The sequence below is a fragment of the Haemorhous mexicanus genome, chromosome 19 (assembly GCF_027477595.1).
Source record: "Haemorhous mexicanus isolate bHaeMex1 chromosome 19, bHaeMex1.pri, whole genome shotgun sequence".
Classification (NCBI taxonomy): Eukaryota; Metazoa; Chordata; class Aves; order Passeriformes; family Fringillidae; genus Haemorhous; species Haemorhous mexicanus.
Window position 1 is genome coordinate 6387210 of NC_082359.1, and position 23105 is coordinate 6410314.

The 23105-nt window shown below is 43.4% G+C and overlaps 1 protein-coding gene across 1 annotated transcript; it reads right to left on the reverse strand.

Moving 5' to 3' along the window:
• Window positions 1-10463: 10463 nt before the first annotated feature.
• CLDN5 (claudin 5) lies at window positions 10464-14192 on the reverse strand. Its single transcript, XM_059863421.1, has one exon. It carries the CDS (start codon window positions 14099-14101, stop codon window positions 13451-13453), a length of 651 nt encoding a protein of 216 aa, XP_059719404.1. The 5' UTR covers window positions 14102-14192; the 3' UTR covers window positions 10464-13450.
• Between the last annotated feature and the right edge of the window lie 8913 nt (window positions 14193-23105).

A 23105-nucleotide genomic window follows, 5' to 3' on the forward strand; every position in this document is an offset into this window, starting at 1 on the left:
TTTCAGGACATTTCCAGTGCTCACCTGTCCAGAAATATAAGAGAAATAAAACTATACAGCACTCTAATCACTAGTCTGGAGTTCCCCAGTTGTAAAGTCCAGAAGAGGAAGTTTTAAAATCAGTCTCTTTTGTACAGGAGCTCTTTGAAGATGGTTTTGTTGTGTTGAATTGGCCTCTCGGGTGTGCTGACTTGTAAAGAAGAGGGCAGTACAGAGCAGTATTTATTAAAAGGGAAATGTAGTAATCACAAGTGAGGAGGAATCAAAACATAAAACACCAGGACTGTTCTCACGGCAATAAACAGCATCACTTGTTGATTTTGTGTGTACATCTGTCCATCAGTGGTTTTGAGTCCCTCACAGAAGGAATATTCTTGAAAACATTCCTCTGAAATTTCCTTTGTGAGTAAGTCTGGCTTGAGGGAAAGAAAGCAGTGAAATGTTTGTTTCTTTAAACGGAAAAATTGAAATCCCTCTTGGCACTCGTGTACCATTGTTGGCTTCAAGGTGGTACTAAAAGTTCCCTTGGAGCAGATTCAAGAGCTGAAAAATATGCTGCCCAGGGTGGAGCTCAAAAATGCCACCTTTATGTACAAGCATTTGGGTTATAAACACAGACTTAGCAGGAAATATTTCAGAACATTCACTAGGGAAAGAAAATTGTGGGAGCTTTTTATTTCAGACTGCATGCCATTCTTTTAAAGCATTTGAGCTTTGAATTTTGTCATTCAGAAGGTAGCAGAATTAGAGAAGAAACACAAAGGTCAAACATGTTGAAAATAGGCAAGAAATCCCTAACTTCATGGTACCTAAGCTCATGCCATCCCTGGGTCTGACAGAGCAGAGAATGAGGGTTTCCCAGTCACTGCTGCTGGGTTATAGAATAATTTTGGCTTCCTCTGCCCCCTCAAGGCAGTTGTGGCTGCTGGTTCTTGACCTGGCATGTGTTACCTTGACTTGCTGTCTGCTCCTGTGGTGTGCATGTGGGCAATACACTAAAATCTCAATATCCAGAGATAAAGACTTGTCTGGTAATTTGATATCACAACAAGCACTCGGCAGAGTTGCTGATGCATGCAGTTCTCAATGAGCTGAATGCTCACAAGTCATTCTTAAATCAGAATTAAGACCAATTCCATAGGAATTTATGGGCAAGCCTTATCGTATCTTATGAACCAAACTAAGGTAAAATGTATACACAAGCTGTATCACAACATAGTTCCTTCCAATTCTGGATCTCAGTTTATTTTATTAAGAGAACAGGGGACTTTTTTAATCCTTGGTTCAACAACATCCTTCTCTGAAGTCTTTGTCACTTGCTTAAGAACTGTAGATGACTTCTCTGGCTATTCCTTCATGTCAATGACTAGGTTGTCTGCGTTGGACAGGCACCATGACATTCTGGGCCCTTTGTTTTCTGTTCAAAACCAGTTTTAATTTAGATGACTCCTTTCTGGCCCTTGCAAAAGAGATAACACCCCTTACAACAAAAGGGTGCTGTCTTTTATAGCACTTGGAGTCACCTCTTATTGCTGCAGCTTGTCTGTTTCCAGTCCCTTTGGTGTTGGTGTCTCTTTCCACTGTTTAGCTCAGTGGAATTTACTTTCATTTAATCATTCATTTGCAGCATGTCAGTGGAAAATCGGAGGTACCTGCCATTGAATTGGAAACAATTCACAGGGACAGTCAGCTCTTAGAATGTTTTTATTTGCTGAAAGGAGTCACCAAGGGGCTCTCAAAATAAATATGCCATTAATAAAGATCTACTGTCTGATCTGAAAGTCTGACAGGATCAGTAGCCTAGAAGGAAGGGGCATGTAAAATGGTGTTTTCTTTCAAAACTGCTGTGGTCAGTGAAGTAATTCAGGACTCAAAATAGCAAGAATACAGCATGCCCTGGATCAAGCATGGTCTGAGCTCTGAGATTACTTTCTTGGGCCCTGGCTAAGTTCCTCATCTGAGACCATGCACTGACCAAAATGTCCCCATCCCTATGTACAAGATGACATTCATCTTTAAAAAAATTAACATTATACATTTTTTTCCTGAGGCTGCTGGTCTTCCTTCAGGGAAGTCTCTTTTAACTGGAAAGGGCTTGGGTACATTCAATGGAAGCTGTTAAAATTAATAAATAAAAAAAAAAAAAAAAAAAAAGGTCCTCCAAACAGTTCTGGGCTTTTCCAGTGGTAACTGTTAAGTTCAGACTCAAAAGAGTCTTTGGCTATATCACTCATGAGGGGGCAGACTATCTTGGGAGCTTTGTTTCACAGGATCTCAAACTTGAAAAGCTGTTGCCCTCCAATGGAAATAAGATCTCAACAGCTGCAGAGCTAGTGCTGTAATATAATTCTGCAACCTGATCCTTTAGCTGAGAACTGTGGTGTTTCATGGTACCATTTGGAATGTGTCACACTGCTCAAATAATTGCCTTCTAAACAGAGCCAGGGCTTGTTCAGTGTTTCATTTACACTGTCCATGCTTGCCTCAATTACTCAGACATTGCTTACTAGGTTAAATCAACAGCCAGTTTTCAGATATATCCAGATTTCTAGAAACCCTATTTTGTCTATAATTGAGAGTTCAGGTCTATCTAGTACCAGACCAGATTACCACCCAACACTGGTTGTGGTGTTTTCCTTGGGAAGTTGGAGATGTTGTCTGTCATCTCAAGCTTTGCTTTCTCACTTGCCAAAATCTTCATGGCTGAAAACATTTTCTACTTTAAAAATATAAAGCCTGGTATGCTCTTCATTATTTATAGCTCTTGTCAGTAACATGCATTACACTCCAGGGTTAATGGCTCTGCAAGTGTGTGCTATCAGAACAGCACCATTTCTGCACTGTGTAAAAGTTACATTTTGAAAAATTAAGCACAATCCTTTAAAGACCTGTATGAACATATTTTAAAGCATTCGTGGAATTTCCCAGACATGTCTGTTCTAGGGAGGGAAATACTGTTCCCCTAAAACATTCTAAGGAAAAGCCAAACCACCCTGCAGTTTTTCCTCTCTGTCTGCCTGTTTTCTCCCCTTGTGAGATTTTTCTGCCTCTCTGTAATCTGTCTGTGAGCAAAACCTATTCTTCCTACCAAAGGACTGAATCTCCCTCCAGTGTTTAGGTTTCTTTATCCTGTTATTGGGCTGCAGTTTGTTCACACCCACAAAAACAGCATACATGGGTGCTGGATTTGGTTACCTGCTTTGCAAATCCAGTGCCTGCTGTTTCATGAACATGAAGAAGGGGAAGAGTATTGTTGTTTCAGCTGGTTCCACTTGCTGTGTAGCCATGTAAGTAGATTAGCTGATATCAGTGTTAAGGACAGAGTAGTTAAAACAATAACTTAATGAACATATCCTTTTTATGACACTTTTTTCCTTGTAAAAGCTACTGAATTCTGACTCATTTTTGTGACTCATACTGAATTGCTGGCTCGTGTTGTAGAATACCCTCTTAGAAAAGTCCCTGAGCATAGCATGCTGTGTCAAAGGGACAGAGCTTTCCAACTGCTGCATACAAAACTGAGAAGGGGGACCTGAAAAGGACTGAAAATGACAGGGTGAAGTACAAAAATAGAAAATAAAGAACTAAGAGGAAAAGAGAGACTGAGTAACAATAGAGGGTCAGCAGTAAATCCGGTTTGCCTTTCTAGCTCAGGAAGGTGTCTTGGAATCTGTGTTTCAGGGCACCCACTGGGTGGTCACCAGAGCTCTTTGAGTGTGTGAAATGAAATGGAAAACAATAGCTCAGCAGCAATTGCTTTTTTCCCTCTGATGAGGTGTTCCTTGAATTGCCAGCACGACTCCTGCTTGATTTAGCAGTGAATGCAGGCAGGCATTTCCTGAAGCGACAGCGCTGTTAGAAATGCAAAGGGAGAGGTTCTGCTGGGGACAGGCAATAGGATACAGGAGTGTGTCCCACTAAAGTGTCTGTGCAACAAAAGGGAGAATGAAATGTAGCACAGCTGCAAAGGAGTCATCTACCCAGTCTGAATACCCTCATCTCATTCTACAAAGAGGTGATAGGAGCCAACAAGATCTGTTTGAAAGAGATATACCTTTTTGGAATGGTTAGTAGTAAAGCCAGCTTTGTTGTCTTATTAACTTGTCTTCTTTTTATTTAAACTCATATTATCTAATTAACTCTCAACTATCTCAATTCTCCTGGGGAATTTTTGCCAGTAAATGTAGATATTGTTTGTGTTCTATCCCATTCTGACAGTCTCTGTGTATGTGTATATCTGCTTACTCATCTGTTCCATTATCTCCAAATAACCAATAAAATATTCCTTTCAGAAAGGGCATCTTCTCTGAGCCTTTCAAAGATACAAATACAGTGTATGGCTCCAAGAGTACTGCACTGACTTGGCAGAAACTATTCAAGAATCACTGCTGCCCCTCCTCCTCCCTGATTACAGCCCTTAGGAAAGAAATGTGATGACTCCTCATTTTTTTGTTATTCAGCACATATTTGTGATCTTTTCTTTCACTAACTTTGTATTTCCTCTTTGCCTCACCTTCTTCCTTCATCAGGATGGATGTTAGAGAGCACTTCATGCAAATGGACAGGGAGACCCCAAAGGACACTACTGTGACAGATTAATTAGTTATTAGCTAAGCAGTATTTAGTCTCCTCTCGTGCCTTTACATTTAGTCACTGGTGCTGGTTTTTATCCAGTGTCCAATCACTCATATAAGTTCTCTCATTTGTTTTTAGAGCAAAAAAATCCTGTACATTGCTGAGATCAGTTTCAAACCCTCCCACTGTCCAGGGCATTCACCACCTTACCTACACACACATTGTGTGTACTATTTTCTAGTCTGTTAGAAAATCCTTTCCTATTGTACCTTCAACTTGGGTACAATCTGAAACAAAGTTAATTATAGTTCTACATTTACATTTTAAGTTAACTGAGCTCTTTAGTTTTTCTTCTGCCCTGCATATGTTCAGTTCCATTTCCAGGCTCTCATTCCTGTTAGCTGTTTATCAGTGTGCAGTGTCTGTGCTCTCACTGTCACCTCAGACACTCAGTGTGGTGCCTACAGCAGAGTGGGGTCTTACCCCACTTTGCTCGTTATAAAACATTATGTCTTTTCCTTTTTCTTCCTCTGAGATAAACCCTTCTGTTTGGCTCAAACTTCCTTGCAAGGTCACAAAGTGAAGTTTCACAGCAGTTTAAGAGTTCCTGCATCCTGCCTGCCCATGTTGTGAGGCCAGGCCAGACCTAAGACCTTTTGGTTCAGGAAAAGGATGGCAGTTTGCCCTTTCCTTCACAATCTGAATTCCTGTGTAGCAACAGGTGTTAAAACTGAAATTCTCAATTTCTTATTGTGACATGAGTCAAATTACAGTAGCTCTATTAAGGGGAAAAACCTTGGTCTTAAAATTTAGGTTCCCCTCCCAGCCTGTCTTTGAAGTGGGCTTGTTTTCAACAAGCCACTGTTGAGTGGAGTTTTTACCAGTGGAGTTCATTGCAATCTGCCAGAGGCCGTTTCTGCAAGGCTGTGAATACATTTTGCAGACAGAAGGAAGGAAAAAATCTCCAACCTTTTGGGAGAGGCAGGGGAAAAGGGGATTGCTCTTCCCACCACCAATGCTCAGGCTTTAGGACAGATGTCAGTAATGGCTTGAAAGTGTGGAATGAGCCCATACAGCATCCAGGTATGAAGTCAGGACTGCTGTAATGAACTAGAAGTGCAGGTTCTAAAGAATGTAATCAGCTCTGCAGAAATCTGGGCAGGCTGCCATGGATAATAGCTTTCCTTTTAGGAGGGACACTATAATGAAGATATGGATGTCTTAAATAGTTGTGGTCATTAATAACCCCAAGTAGGCAAGAAGTCTCTTGTAATATTATCCAAGCAACAGCATTTTACCCCTAGAGTCTCAGGATGATATTGGCTTCTGGGAATATCCACTATCTATAGTTGCAGAATAACTGCTTTAATGATGTCTTTGTTTAGTTTCTTCCTGATGAATTCCCACCCAGTGGAACTCTCTCTCTCTCCAAACTGCTGCCCAATCCACATTGTTACAGTACACAAAGATTATGTTTATGGGGAAACTAGTTCCATATGTCTGAAAAGGGACATTACCATGTCATACCTTTCTGAAAAACTGAAACTCCTCTTCCATGGCACAAGCTGTGGGAGTTAAGATTTTATAAAATGGACAAGTATTTGGGTGCATGGATATTCTCAGCTGGTCAGATAAGAAAATCAGGAGAAAATGAAACAGCCTAAAAATAATGTAAGGGTTCAAGAACATAATGGAATTCAAATAGATGTTAAAATTTTAAAATATGACTTGCATGTCAACATTTTGAAATGTCAACAGTATAACAAAAATAAAGTAGATGTAAACAGTGAAATGTATTATGTTGCTTGGGTCTTGGCAGTCACTTCCAATGAAATAATAGCAGGAAATTATAGAGGAAAAAAATGGTGAAATCATTCTGTAGTCATTGGGTATTCATGTGAGTCTTCTGTGTCGAGATAACACTTGGGTTTATTTGTATTATAGAATGAAAGATTGCTGTTATAATTGGAAACTGTTAAAGGTTTTGTAGCTCAGGCTAAAGGTTATCCAGGCTGCTGCAGCAGATATCCTAATTCTAACAAAAGATACACAGCAAGGACAGAACATTATAGCTGAAAGAGTAATCTAAAAATATACATAGTGTAAGAATTCTGCCGTGCTAGGCACTTGTTAGAGCTGATAAGAATTGGTGATTGTTGTTTTTGGTCCCAGTTCTTCAAATATGTGAAGGTATATTGAAACTGAATCCTACCATTTTGAGATTTCACGTATGTTCTTGTCAAGCAATGCCTACGTTGCTTTCCTGAGTGATCTTTTGTGCCCAAGCCTAAATTCTCTTAAGGTTTAACCTTCTGTGGAAATGTTCTGATAACAAACACAGTTAATGCTAATGAGTTCTGTATGAGTGTAATAGAGGGGAATCAGTTCAGCTCAGGATGTGTTTGAGAGTGGGAACAGAGCCCAAGGTACCCACATATGGTTAAATTAATGGTCAGAGTACCTGACATGGGATCAGGAGGAATGTCACTCTGAGCTCTGTCAGCTAACCTGCTTCATTGAAACTTTGGGAATATACACAGCTGAGACCCAATGCATTTAACATTGCAAACCCCTGCATTTAACATTGCAAACTATTTCTGCTATCAGATTAAAATTGATGTGGGATCTGTGCATCTCCTAGCTTTTAGTGCATTTGTTCAACCCATAAAAATCTTATGCTTATCTTAAAAAACCCCAAAATGCTCAACAGCTGGCACAGCTGGTGCTAAAGATCTAAAATGTGCACATGTGTAACTTACCTCCTTGCAGAACATAGCCAGCAATGAGAGATGCACAGGATGATACAACTGGCACAGAGTTCACAGCTTGCTCACTGGATCAGAGTCATTTTGAGAGGGTTATCTCTTGTTTGCCTGGAAAGTCGGCTATTTTAAACATTTACTTTTGTTCTCCACTGTAAATAAACATGAGCAGGCTTAATCTCATCTGTTTTGTTTGTGTACACCAGAGCACCTCTCTGGGCCATGCAAACTCTGCCTGGCTGGTGCAGCCTGTAGGACCCACTAGAAGGGAACATGCCTGGATTTGGAGCTGAGGTGTAATAAGGAATGATCCACTGCTATTGCTGTACATAATAGCCCTGAGGCACCTCATCATGCCTGAACTAAGGCTATTTTTTTTCCAAAAGGAGGAGTCATTTATGTGGATGTCATATCAACTGGGCTTCAGGAGCACCTTGTACCTGCTATGAATACCCTGCCAGCTGTTGCCAGGGCTTTAGTCAATGTCAGTAGCTTTTGCCATTCAAGATGCTCTAATGAGGATCAGAGTAAAAGATGCAGCTTATTTTATTTTATGCCTGATTTTCTAGATGGTCAAAGTCCTTCTGTACTGGGTATTGGAGGTGGTCTTGTTGTTTACTCTGTTATTAATGTAGTGAGATTTGTGTGTCTTGTTGAAAAGGCTGTGGCTTGTGAAGTGAGGTGTTAACCTTTTTATTTTCCTTTTGTAGCCTGAGACCAAACAGCTGAATAGTACTCTCAAGGCTCATTCTTCTTTTGCTTTAATCAGTGCTGTATGTACAGTACCCCATGCTGTATGATTCTATTGTTCTCAAATCAAAAAGCTAAGGCCAGTAGTTCAGTTAATGCACCAGTTAATTCTTGTCAGGATGGCTGACATCCAGACTCATTCATATATTCATTTTTCTGTACCACTTTTAAACAGACACTGATGCTGATGAGTATTTTCACATTTTAAGTGATAAAGTTTGTGTGATTTGATCCCCCCCTAATTCTGAGCTTATTTGGCTACAGCGACCAGCAACCCAAACCAGAGGTGGAGTTTCTGAGAGGCAAAGCTCTCCCTCAGGGCAGTAGATTAGTGGCCAGGGAGCAGCTGGGCTCAAGCATGAGAAGACTGGCAGGAGCCCTGGGAGATGCCTTCAGCACAAGACTTGTGTTTCCATGCTGAGTCCTCCTACTCCTTACCTTTCTCTGCCCTATCTTGGCTTGAATTCACACGGTGAGCTTTGGAAGGAGGGGGAAGCTCAGTGTGGTAAACAAAATCCCAAAATGGCACAGACAAAGGACACTGCTAAACTGATTCATGATGTCTCAATCTGTGCTTAAGAAAAAGGTGAAGCAAGTCTTGTGTATCCAAGCAACTATAAAGCTTTCACTGTTGCCATAGGAGGTTTTATCAGTGATGCAGTAGTTGAAGTTCTCCTTTTCTTCTAATTGAGGGTTGTAGTAGGTAGAAGGAGGTTTCTAGACAGACCCTATTGCTGTAGAGAGTCAGCAAGGAACAGTCTGGAGCAGTGACACACACAGACACAAACAAAGGTCTGATCAAAATAAAAATGGTAGAAGTCAGTCATGTCCAAAATATAAATATAAGAATCTCCTGAGGCTTTGCTTGTGGAGTGATTTGTCTTTTCAAAATCAGGCTACAAGTAAAACAAATGCAGTATTTGACCTGAAAAGAGAATTCACTTTTTCTCACCCAATTAATTTAATACAGCAGGAATATTTGTTATGTCTTACCAAGCAGACTTACAAAAGAAAATCCTCAGACATGTGTGCTTAATTAATGATTTTCTTCTTCGGTGCACACACAAAAAGGGATGCATTGTGGGTACCATCTGATGCTGAATACTGCCTTAATATGTTGTTCAATATATGTATGAATATGGCACTTATATGTGGCATATGGCTCCTGACAGGCAGGACTATCTATCTTTTAGCATTACAGATATATGGATGAGTTGGAGGAGACCTGCTTTTGGGGTTTGAAAGATGACCAAGGAAAAAAACCAAATTCCTTCCATATATTTGATCAGAGAATCGATTTCAAATAAAAATCTGAAGTTACACTGCTTTTTCACTTCAAGAGTAAAATGTTTTGTATGTTTTAAAGAGCAGATGCCCAACAAACATCTTTGTACAGGAAAAGGAAATATTTCCTTAAACATCCTGCAGCAAACGTGACTGATTGAGCTTCCTTTTCCTTCTGCCTGGTGCATTTCCCTTCTTTGCACAGACAGGATCTAACCAGATTTGCAGGGTATGAACTGCAGGTTACTTTCAAATTCATAACTATGAAATGGTTCGTTTAGCAGGACAAAGGCCAAGCTGACAGACACCCTCTTTCCAGCTCAGCATGTGCATAGCAATGGGAGGGTGGCAAGGAGCTTTTGTTAATCTCAATCGAGCTGGCAAGTATGCTGCAAAATGAAGGCTTTGAAGATGTTTTTTTCTTCATTTTTAAAGCAACAATTTGTTAGAACAAAGCTTGAAAATCTTGAAAGGAAAAAAAAAAATCTACAAAATATTGAATGTCCTCCCTGGCAGTTATATAACTTAGGCAAATTTCTCCACTAGCAATTAGTCTGTATAGATTACTTAACCAGATTTTATTGGTTTTGGGTTGTGGTTTTGGCTTTTTTTAGGTTCTGTTCTGCTGCATCTGTGAAAATGGTTTTCCCCAGCTTGAATGCACTTTTGAAAAAAAAGAAATGGTTGGCAGAAACAATTAGGGTATCAGGTCAGGTTGGGGCTGATCCAAGCAGCAGGATTTTTTTCCTTTTAGTTTAAACGTGTAGAAATTCAAAGCTTTAAAAGCTTCATACTTAGAGCTGTTCTCAAAATAGCTGGAACTCACACTCCACTTCCTAATGTGCTCACATCACAAGACCAGCTGCTGCTACTTGCTCTCTTTTGTCTGAGGCTTCAGTGGAGAGCTGAGATGCTGCCTGCTCTGCTCTGCTCTGCCAGGGAGCAGCCCTTCCTTCTTCCACAGAGGTGACCCAGCTCTCCTCCCCAAAGCTAGCCCAGGTAATTTCCCTCTGGGCACCAATACCACACCCCACCTTCCTGAGCCCAAGCAATCCAGTGGCTTTCACAAAACACAGTGACTCTGTTCAGGGATTGGTTTACATGTTTTTATTTTTATGCGAAATCATAAATACAAAATAAAAATAGTAAACAAGTGCTGTAGATTTATCTTTTCAATGGGATGAGGTTCAGGCCTGATCCTGAGCACTTCCAAGGTTTTAAGTTCAGGACTAGATCTTTGTTCTTAGGAAAAAAAAAAATCATAGCAGAAACCAACTTAGACTTTTACCTTGAAGCCAGTGACGTCAATAACAGCATTCTCTCAGGTTATCTTTTAAAGCACAGCAACAACTAAGGATACTGAAGGAGGAGATTAAATATAAAAATATTTTTTAAAATGGGCTCCAGTTCCTGCAAGTATTGTTGGGTGCTGCCCCACTGATCTCAGCCACAAGGTACAGCTTTGGTAGGATGATGCTGTGTTTAGTAGCACATGCACAGTTAGCACTGGCTTCTTCCAAGAGATCTTTCTGTGTAATTTTTTCAGATTTTGGTTATAAGAGGATCCAGCCCTGCCTTGGTACAAGAAATTTTGGCTTGTTAAAATTCCCTTCTAAGGCATGGGTTTCCCCTCCCTCTCCCAAAGACACCAGTTTTGATTTGAAATGCTAGTGATGGATTGTCCAGAAACATTTCATCTTTTGGTCAGACCCCAAATTCTGCAGCACTTCTGAAGGTTCTGCTGTTCAGAGACCTGCACACAGTTTTGGCAGTGGGGTTTAGTTCTTTACCTTGAGACAAAAGAGAGCAAGGTCCAGGATTTGGGCTAATATCTGTGGGCTCAACACCAGAGAGCTGAGTGAGGGTGAGTGACAAATACAGTTGGATGTTACAATTTAAAACAAAGTAGTCATGAAATAAAGGCACCAAACCATATAACAAGCCAACTTTGGTAGATTTCTTGCAAAATATATGCCTTTATATACATTTACAGTTTACAAGGTTACACTGTTTTCAAAAAGTTGCAATGATGAAATACAGAATGTTTCACTCTTGTACCAAAACTACACATCACATCATAAAAACAACATTAAAATGATTTTATTTAAATGGCGACAGTATTAGAACTGCACTTCTTATAGAGCAGAAGTAGCTGTAGACATATTGCTCTGCTATTGTATTCTCTGATGAGCTCAGACCCTGCTATTTATGTGTTTAAAAAACAAAAGCAGTTATCTTCAAAAAGGTGCTCAGTATTCAACATCAAAATTTCCAGGGGCAAGGCTTTAGTCTCTCATTCCAGTTTATGAATTTCTGATACCTCCAGGATTTTAAGTTTGCTAAACAAGGCAAGAGCAGGGTCAATGTAAATCTGTCAGACCCACAGTTATGGTTTGTCAATAAGTTTGGTGTTACCAGAAAGCTGTAAGAGTTAATGCTCAGGTCAGGTGTGCACTGTATTGCTACATGATTGTGAGGACCTATGAGGTTGTAGGGTTGATCTCTGAGGAGTATAAACAGCACATTTCCTCCCTAACTCTTGGCAGAAATCTCCTTATGGCAATGCAGATGCTGCCACAGTCAGTAGCATAATCCTGTGTGGATTTACAAGTAATTAGATTGGAGGAGTATCACACCATCCCCTTAAGCCCCTCCCTTAACAAAGTTGTCTCTGCAGCGTAGAATGAAAAAGTGTAAGCCAATATTTCAGACTGTGGTGAAGTTCAGGAGGTGTTGACCTCAGGAAAATTAGAGTTATGTTGCCCAAACCATCTTCCTTCCAGACTGCAGAGTGTTACTAGGGCAATGCAGAGGAGCTGAGAGAGTCATGACTTCACAACTGCTCACCTGGTATAAAGTCTCAGTCAAGATATTTTTGGTAAAATTCTTCTAGCAATTTTTTGCTTGATTTGGTAAATGAAGGAAAGCCCGTGTTAACAAAACCATGGTGGGGAGCCAACCAAGCTCACATCCAACTGAACACACATTTCAGAACTGGCAGCAAGCAGAGCTTGGCAAGAAGACCACAAAGACATCATTCCCCCCAGCCATCAGTATCTGGGGTGATTTTTATGTTTCCAATCTCCTGTAGTGCAGATGAGAGGAGCAGAGGCCCTGCTGGAGCCAGGACATACAGTGATCTCTTAGATTTCTTATTCTAGTCCTTGAATAATTCTGGGAATGAGTTCATATTCAAGTAAAAACAGAGCATAAGCTGAAGAAGAGATGAAGAACCTCAAGAGACAACCTACAATCTGATTTGTACTCCACTAAAGGACAGCAACTACCTGAAATCTCTTTCAAGGTTTCAAATACACACAGACCAATACACTTCACTGAGGGACTGAAACAACTGAAGAAAGTCAAATAACTTTCTCCAAAGAGTTACTGCCTGTGGGATTAAGGACCAGGGTTAGTGTCATGCTTTGGACAGGATCCCTATTTTAATTGCCCAAATAGATCAAACCCCCCCTTATCAGTCCTAGCGGGAACTGCCAGGTGCAGCCTTTGGGGAGAGATGACGAAGACGGGAAGCTGCTGCTCGGCTCTGGTGCGCACCCGACGCCCGGTCCCAGCAGCCAGGCGGTGCCCCGAGGCACCGGCAGCCACCGCGGGCGGCAAAGTACTCACAAGTGTCACGGTAGCGCCGGGGAGCGGTCGGGGCCGTCGGCGGGAGCCGGGCGGGCAGGCGGCGGCGGCGAAGCCCGGACGGGGCGTCCCGGTAAACGCCGCCATGACTCGCCGGGGCTCCTCAGTTCCCCCGGCCGCCCTGGGCCGGGGAGACGCTGGTTCGCCTGCTCAGCGCGGCCGCGGAGCGCTTTGCTCGGCCGGCAGCGCGGTCGGTCAGTACCGGGAGCCGGCGGCGCCGAGCGCGGCGCTGCCCGCAGCGGAGCGGCCGGACCCGCCGGGGAGCCGGGCTGGAGGGCAGCGGGGCGCTGCCCTGCCTAGGGCCGCCGCTTCACGGGGGTCCCCGCTAAGAAAAGCCTCCAGGCAGGGGAGCGCTGGAGCTCCCCGCAGACGCTCCCGGGCCGCAGCCGTCTGTCCGTGCCCCGCGGGGCCGCGGAGCGAGCCAGCCTCGCTCAGACGTAATTCTTCTTGTCGTACTCGCCGTTGGACGTGGGCCGCCGCGGTGCCGAGTACTTGACGGGGAGGGAGGTCTCGTCGCGCTGGGAGCAGGAGCAGCAGCAGATGAGGCAGCCCCCGAAGAGCAGCAGGGCCGTGGCCGCCCAGCCGATGTAGAGCGCGGCCCCCATCTCCCGCTTCTTGGACGATGGCACGGTGGGGTCGTAGAAGTCGCTGATGACGATGTTGGCGAACCAGCAGAGCGGGATGAGGACCAGGACCCCGCAGAGGATGTAGATGGCCCCGCCGGCGATCACGATGCGGGACTTCATCTTGCCGGGCCGGATGCAGTTGGTGCACTGCGCGCCCACCACGGTCACCATCAGTGCCACCAGCCCCAGCAGCGCCACGATGACGGTGAGCGCCCGGCCCGCCTGCACCTCGGGCGGCAGCGCCAGGATGGAGTCGTACACCTTGCACTGCATCTGCCCCGTGCTCTGCACCACGCAGTTCATCCACAGCCCTTCCCAGATGGTCTGCGCCACCACGATGTTCACGTCGATGAAGGCCGACACCTGCCACATGGGCAACCCGCAGGCCAGGATCACCCCCACCCAGCCCAGGATGCCCAGTCCCAGCCCCAAAATTTCCACCGCCGCCGAAGTCATGCTGCTGCCACCGCTGTCCCACGGGCTCCGCAGGAAGGAAGGCGCGGCGGGTCTGCTCCGCTGCCCCGGGCGGCTGCCGAGCCGGCTCTGAGCGCCGCGGCCGCGGGCAGTGCTATATGAGGAGCCGCGGGGCGCCCGCCCTCCGCCCCCGTCCCGCCCGGCCCGGCCCGGCCCTGCCGGGCAGCAGCACCGCCCGCCGCGGGCTGGGGCCGGGGGCGGGTGTCCGGCCCTCCCTCCTGCTCGGGGGTCCCCGCTGGAGCAGAGAAACTTCGCTCTGCTCTCCCCGGCACCCTGCTCCGGGAGGAGCTCACCGGGACACTGCCTGTTCCCAGTTAAGCGTGGGGCGGGAGGCATCTCGTCTCGGATTTCGGCCGCTCAAATTCCTTTTAGTGCCGTTATCTGTGAATTTCCTATTTACTGATAAAGTCTGCAGCCAGACCTTCAGAGAGGTCTTGCCAATACAGGCACCCAGCAGTGTGAAAGTCCTGGTTATTGGAGTCTAATTGATCATTTTTCAGAAGACTAAGCACTGATGGACAGGCACAGCTCTCTCCTGCACACTGTGTCAGGCAGATGTTAAAAAAACAGTGTCAAACACTTAGGAATCATCCAAAAAATAGAAGAGCCTTGGATATGGGATCTGCATGTCACCTGTCAGTACCAGTAGACAGATTTTTAGATAGCTCCAGGAAAAATAACTGTGCTTAGCTAACACCAGGCATGAAACTGTTTGCTCTGATTATGGAGCCAAGAGCAAGGTATACAATTTAAACATGTTTTTACAAAGATTTCAAACTTGACTTTATTGTTTTAATTGTTCCAATACATTTTGAATATTTATGGTAGGTTAAGGAGTTAAATGCCCATGTCAAAACCGCTGTATTTGCAAGAGGTTTTATCATCAGGCCAGGCAAATGTAATTGCTACAGTCTCTTCATGGACCACTGGTGTCCTGGATTGTTCTTGCCAAGTAGCCTTGGTAAGCCCCTGCAGCCAGCAGCAGGTCTCAGCCCCCCAAGGCTGGCAGATGCAGGGAGTGTTTGTAGTGTGAATGCTGCAGTTACAGCAGCTGGAGAAAGAGGACAGACCTCATCAGCTGCCTCACAGAACTCACAAGGAGCTGTGCCCCAGTGGCTTTGCTCTGCGTGTCCTGAGAAAGGCTTTTGATTGCAATAGGTTTAAATGTTTTAGACAAAATTGAAAGTTACATTCACAGTGACTTTGGAATTGGTTTGACTAGATTTACTCTCAGTTAGCCCAATGTATCCTTCCAGTGCAGAGGAGATTGCAGAGTTGAAAAGAACACATTTCCTGCCCCTGGATAAGTGGTTTTCACTGTTGTACAAAAATGCACAGCACATCTTGTGGCATGCAGATGTTTGTGATCCAAATCTTAAGACTGATATGAATGCAGCATGAATGGAAAAGTGCACATGTGAGGAAGAAGCAGCAGAAGAAAGACTAAGCAAAGGTTAAAGGAATCACATGGATTGACAGCTGAGGATGTGACTGCTGAAGTAACAAGGAGCAATGTCCTGTGCACATCCTGACAGGTGACTTCAGCAGAGGACCCCAGTGTAGTAACAGGAGGATGACAACAAGGTCACAGCACACTGAATAAGGCCTTTCACTTCCTTTTTTTAACAACCAGAAGATGAACTTTAGCCACAAGATATTCAAAAAAAGAAATACAGGAATATCAGGAGTTTGTGGATCATCATGGAGTTAGACATGCTGACACATGATGTTTGCAGCCTTTTGATTATCTCTGCCTGAGGAGCTGTAAACAATTCTAGCATGGAAAATGTCTTCCTAACAAAGACTGCCTGGTAAACAGAGCTCAGAGGATTTATCTCCTCTTCCAGATGTATATAAAATACATACAGTTTACTTCAATTATTCAGAACTGCAAATTCCAGTGTGCAAGTCCAGGAGGAATGTGTGACTGGGGCTGTGCAGTTTGTCAAACTAGGGCTGCTTACAATCACTCAAAAGAGTCCCTGGTGTCAGGGAGAGGAGAATGTGCAAAAAACCCATCCACAAAGACAGAGATATCTCAGAGGTGAACAGGAAGAAACCCAGATCACAGCCTGAAACTGAATAGCATCTGTATTTATGATGATAATAATGATTATATAGAAAACAGCACAGAAGAACAATTAAGAAAGGGGGGAGAAATGCCAGTTATCTTAGCCCATAAGCACAGGAAAGCCCCACCCTTGCCACTTGCCCGGGAGCACGGAACTCTGAGTTTCCTTCGATACATGGCCTGCGTGCACTCCTGTGCTGGCTGGGAGGCACTCATGGGGCCAGTGCAGCTGCCTGGGTCTTTGGGCTGAGAAGGGAAGCCAGCCCATGGCTTGTTTTACCTCTGCAAGCCTCACCCCACCTTCCTTTGCTACCTGTAACCCAGCAACAGATTCCTACAAATCACTTAATCCAAGGCAATTATTTCTCTGGGGAAATACATGCTTCATAATCACAAGGCAACAGAACCTTTCTGCTTAGAGGCATTTCCATTCCTGGTATTTCACTTTTGTCTGTTTCTTTTCATTACCCCAGATATTAGCTTTTATCCTGGTTACTGGCAACAACCTCCATTTTTAATTAATTTATTCCTTGATCCTAAAAGTTTGTTGCACAGACTACCTTTAATGAGATCACTGGTGCAAGGTGCTCTCAGGTTTGCTTACTTGACTTACTGCTACCCTGACTGACAGAGCTGCTGGGGGGCCTGAGGACACCATTAATTCAGCATGTTGCAGTTTCTGATGGTGTTAATATCAAAACACTGGAAATTAAATTCCCAGAAATGAAAAGATTCTACTTTCTTAAAAGGAAATACAAATCAGCATGATGTTTGGGGCGTTAAGTAAAGCAAATCCCTCCTTGTAAGTTAAACCCTTGCTGGAAAAGTCTGGATTCCTTAAACTGAAAGGCACAATGCTCTTACAGCAGAGTAGCTCTTTAACAAATGACCATTCTTGTCATTACATCTATTTCTGCTTCAGCTATGTATGAATTAAATGATTCTGAGGGGATACATAGGGGGGCTTTACAGCCTGTGAAAATGGGAGGAAGTGGTATTCAAGCTGAGAACAATTGCACAGGAGCCATACCATAGCAAGAGGGGCTCTGGGATTAGAGGTGATTGTGCTTTTACTCCTTTCCTGACAATCAGGACAAACACCAGGCACAGAATTACTGGGAGGGCTGCTAATGGGGGGGTCCAGGCTCTCACCAGCATTGCTTGTCCTGGTGCATGAACCCTGTCCATGGCACAGACATGCTGGGCCCAGCTCTCCAGCTTTGCCAGGGCTCTGCTCAGCCCCAAGGCCTCCCACCAGCAATGTTTGGATAGATTTGCCTTTGGGGACCTGAAATGTAGTGTGCAGAGCACACTTGGTTTGTAATTTGTCTAGTGTCCCTTACCTAAGTACTTCTGCTCTTTCTAATCCCTAAAATATTAAGCATCTGGAAGACAGAGGGGAAAATGACATTTGGGATCAATCTTATGCACAAACCTTGTATTGTTTGTGTGAATAAGATGGAGTATGAGTCAAAAGATTAATTAAAAGCTCAATGATCTTGAGACAGCTTACCATAACTTTTGGATCAGACATAAGCAAAGGTGAAGAATTAGGAATCCTATTAGAGATAGATTTTGTGCCATATTTTGTATTCTAATTAGTGCTGAAATAAAGGCAGGGAGACTTACAAACACAGAGGGGTTAGGCAAAGGCTGTTCTTTATTTAGAAAGACTTAGGTTTCTCAGAGAAGATTATTTCTTTCTGAATTTTACTTTAAAATGCAATTCTTTTCCCAGTAGAAGAGATTCCATACTAGGATAGGGTTTCAGGAAGTTCTTGTGTATCAGCAGTGCCAACATGTCCTCAGTGTGACACATTAGAAGACTGGCACATAGGAAATGAGTTCTTGTCAAATGAGCATGTTATTACAAAATGTAAGTGCTTAATTTCCCCATAGGTTTTATTTAATTTCTTTTGGAAACAAGCTGAAGTCATTAACAAAAAATTGTCACTTCTTCTCTTAGATCATCTTTTGAGCAAAAAGAAAACCAGACCAGAATTTTGCAAGAACAAGTAGTGTTCTCAGTGACTGGTGCTAATGATGTAGAATCCAACACTTTTTTTAGTTCAAGTGATGCTGCTGCCCCTTAGGATTGAGAAATGGATGCCCTGTTCCTCTCAGTGGTGATGTGACTAGAGTCAGGTCACAAGAAAGGAAGGAAATGATATATGTAGCTGGAAAAACATTGAAAGAAGTTATAAATGTGCTTCCAGCCTTCATATATTTGCTGCTGCAGATCCCTTTCCAGACACAGTGGCCCTAGCCCTGTATCAGTCTCTGCTCTTTACACACACATTCTGCCTGGGTGCAGCCAGGACTACACACGGTGGGAATGCTGAGACAGTGTTACTTTCCTCACTGAATGAGGGAAACAATAATGGTAAACCATCATTAGAACTAAGTTCCACATCCCCCCTCCTGAATTTCTTTGCACATAAACTTCTGGAGCAGCATTTGAATCTTCCCAGTGTTGGAATTGATCTTCGTGTCTCTCTGTTAAAGCATGTCCTGCAGAGACCATTTCCAGTCACCACAGCCAGGACCAGCTGGGCTGCACTGGTGAGCTGCTGGGCTGCACTGGTGAGCTGCTGGGCTGCACTGGTGAGCTGCTGTGCACTCAGCCCTTCAGCACCTTGTTTTCTGGGTTTAGCTTTGCAGAGAACACTGTGGTGTCACTAGACAGCCATAACCCTGTGTTAATTGTGTTCCAGGGCAGTAAATATGGGCAATGAAGACTCTTTCCCAAAGTTTGGAACGTCATGTAGATGAGTTTGATCATCCCACTCATCAGAAGATCACACTGAACATGTGCTTAGGCCATGTCACTTTAAATACTTCTCTTTAATGCTATGGACAGATCCTGAGAACATTACATATTAAAGCTTGGATAGGCAGGAGGGGGAAGCTATAGGAAATACACATTGTTTCATGCCTAATGGTCCATTCTACATCATGTTTCCTTCAGGACAACTATAGTTTAATTTTGTCCTCTTCCAGAGTCAGCCTCCTTCCACAGATTGTGGTGTACCAGGATCCTGGTAGATCTCTTTCCCGTGTAGTTCTTGGGAAATCAGAAGAAGTCAGTTTGTAGAGAGCAGCGTCAGCCAGGACAAATGCCATTGTTTTAAATGTACATTGCAGATGTTGAAAGTAATTAGTAAAGACATGACCGTGAAGTTACTGAAAACTATTCAGGGTTAGTGATGGGAAATATACTACATTTATCTTATGTCTGAAGAAATGTGCATTGCTGAGAAGATGTGGGAAGTTTGGGACCTCTTCTTGGCAGTGCAGCCCCTGCACATCTCAGACAAGCTCTGCTTTTGGGAATAACACACATCTGTTTGGTCAATCCTGACTTCCTTCTTAAAAGGGAACTTTGTTCCAGTAAGAGGAAAAGATGATGTTATTGGTGGAAAGATGCAAAATGTCTCTTATACTGGAGAATACTTATAGGCTTTTCTTATTGCTTCTTCACTGCCATAAGTAGCATCTTGAAAAGGAGGGCTTGTGTGTGCTGGTAAATGCAAAAGAAACACTTCTGTTCCTCTGAGACTACTATAAATCAAATATAATCTTCATTTCCTGTAGTGTGTCACTGAAAATGAGGCTTGGGTGGTTTTTGCAGCAAGGGAAAATGCTTATCTGTTGCAGATTTTCTTGTAAAGCAGCTTGTGTCTGTAAATTATGGAGCATGCACAGATAGTGGCTTCCTGTTCCTACCCTGCCCAGGCTCCAGCTCTGAGCTGTAGGTCTCAGAAGGGCTCGTCAGTGACACCAGCTTTCCATGGACCTGACATCTCTGACTCCTGATGCAGCACATCTGCAAAAATGAGGAAATTTGAGATGTTAGAATGGTTCATCCCATTGGTGACTCCATAGATAAAGCCCTACAGAAGAGAATACAGAATACAGAAGAGTATTTTGATCAAATTAATGGGAACTTCACCCTTAAACTTCTGTCTTTCAGCACACCCAAATCCTACAAATTAACCCAGGGAATATGTAAATTACTTCATTTGACATTCCCACTAGCTACATTCAAAGCATTTTTTTTCTCTCCTAATCCTTTAAAAGAGGATGTCACCCACAGTGTGCAGCAGATTTATTTCTAAAAGTTTGGGTCTGGAGCCATGCACTGTAACTTGGCAAAGCATACACAAATACTTTGAATCAAACACAAACTGAAATCTTGTGGAAATGAAAAGGATTTATGTACATGATCAGTAGTTTAATTAGCATTTGGGCAATTTTATCTGCAGAGAGATTTGGGAGAGTTCAAGATGCTCAATGTCTTACAGCAGTGAGTCAGTATCTCCATGAATTGTTTTTATAGTACATCCATTAATTACAGCAATCACACAGAATTTTAGGCTCAAACCCAAACATTCATCCATGAGGAAAAGACTGCACTGAAATAAAATTGAGTTAAAAGGGATCTCACAACTGAAAAATAAAAACTGTTTTATGCAGCATATCTTAAGGAAAGTAATGCCAAGGAATGTGGAGTTGGTTTATCTATTAAAACTCAATTTAGGTTTCAGGTTATGGCTGTATTTATTTAATATTTAATAAAATATTATTTTATTAAAATCAGTATAACCATTTTCTCTGGTAAGAGCTGGAACAAAAGACACATAAAGTCTTTTGCTGAATGTATGAGGTATTTCTGACTTACTAAGATGTGACTCTACACAAAGTTAAGATTTGAATTCAAGGAAGCACTTTTGTGCTTTTGATAATGTAAACCCTGATGTATCAGGAACTTTAAGAAAAAGCATTGGAACTTCCAAGGGAAAAATGAAACAAAAATAATAATTCTGGGAATGAGTGATTCACAGTCAGGCTGCTGTTCACAGCATGAACATTTCTAGGCTATTTAACCAGTGTTCCTCAATACAAGCACTTCTTCTGTTTGCCCCTCTGCTAATATTGGTGTGAGAAATAAAAAACATGCAGCATGTGTTTGGGGGGCTGCATTTGCTGTAGGGGTCTCAGTCACACACCCCAAACAATTCCAGCTCTGTTGCCTGGCATTCCTGGGAACTGCACTTTCATAACGAGTCTCATAACAGGTTTCAAAGGTAACAAAAGTACATTTTCCTCAAGTGACTAATGCACTCTAACACTCATTGTGACAGGATGCTCTTTAATGCCAGAAGTTGGGATGGGTTCAAAAAGCAAGAAGAAAAATTCATGGAAGAGAGAACCATCAAGATAAAACTTCTGGCTCAGGAAGCTGCTGAGCTGCAGATTGCCGGAATCTGGGAGGATGCACAGGCACGGTGCTGCTGTTATCTGTCCCTAAGCATCTGCTCCTGGGCACTGCAGAGGCAGGGCACTGCCCAGGGCTGACCTCTGCCCTTACCCCAGGTGCCCTTCCTTACATCACTTTCTGGCCTAATGGGACTTCTTTGAAAGGGTTATGGCTTCCCTGAACATTTTGTGTGACAATTGGTCAGCAATCTGATTCAGCCATGACTTGGGAAAATTATTGCCTCAATAGCAAAGGATTTGAAATTTCTGGAGACTCTTTCACCCCTTGCACTAAATCCTGCCAAAGGAAAGGAGTGACAGTCATGGGAAAGCACTAACTCCCACCTGTCTCTGTGTTGATGGCAGTCTGTAGTTTGGCATTGTCTGTGCCAATTTCTTAAATTTCTTCAAATACTAAGCAGTTGTTTGTGATAGCAGTGTGCAAAATCTTGTGTCCATCACAGTGTTCTAATTTAGTGAAAGAAAAACTGCCACTGTTGTTCCTCTGGTGATAGTGCAAAACACCTATATGAAAATCCATGGAATACTTTAAAATAAAACCTTAATTTCTAAGGGAGACTGAAATGCCATCTTTTAACTCCTCCAGGAAGGAAGTGTGAATCAGAACTTTGAGTTATAACATTACATTTTCTCCTAGGAAATGGAACTTGCTTGTGCTTTCACTGGCTTTTATCTTGTTCTTACTCAGATCTCATCAATGCTCAGTTGATAATATGAGCACAATGTGAATTTCAGATAACGCCAGCCTGCCTTCTGCAGCATTTGTTTCACTCCCACATTCTCCTGTTGTGACCTGCAACCTTGTTTGCTTAATGGTGGGAATACAGACGTAACAGCAATGTGTTTCTTGGTATTCAGAATTTTTAGTCCAAAGATTTGCTGCTAAGTCACACGCACAAGCTGCCCTCTTAAAATGTGTGGATAGATGTCCAGGAACTTTCCTGAGCAGAGTTCTTGCAGCTGGAATGTTGGAAAAAGCCTCCTCGGTACTTCTGCTAGTATGTGTTTTAGTTTTGACAGTGTTGCATTTAGAGTTCGGGCTATGTAAGACTTTCCCCATGAGAAAGTGATCTGTGTCTGTAACCTAATTGTAGGTGTCATTTACACTCCAGGTTTCCCTGCTGGAGCCCCGGACACCTCCGAGAACTTGCAGGATCCCACTGGGCCCTTCAGCGGTGCCAGCGACCGGGGCTCTCACAGAACCAGAGGGAAAGCCGTGACGGGAGAGAACAGTGTAAGTAAAACAAGTACCGGGATTTTTTTGTACAATGATCGGGACAGGAATTTGCTTCATGTGTGAATGAGCATCTGCAAACCGACCAGGCTGGTGTTACACACTGCACTACAGTCAAACAGCACCAAGTTCAAGCTGGATTTCCCCCTGGCTATCACACCAGCCATGTTTACCATTGAGGAGTATCGCTAAACCCGCTGTAAGTGGAGCAATCCCAAAACTCAAGGATGTTTGGGCGGAAAACTGAAGCCAAACTATTCCGAGTAGATGTGGCACTTCGGAAGATGGCTCGACGATAGCCCCGGGCGGCGGGCCGCCATGGCCGCGCCCGGCGGGGCGGGCGGGGGACGCTCTGTCCCTCCTCTCGCTGCTCCCGGAGCCGCCTCTCGCTGCTGTCTCCG

Excerpts from the sequence above, each read along its gene's own strand:
- CLDN5 (XM_059863421.1), bottom strand. The coding sequence starts at position 14,101 with ATGACTTCGGCGGCGGTGGAAATTTTGGGGCTGGGACTGGGCATCCTG.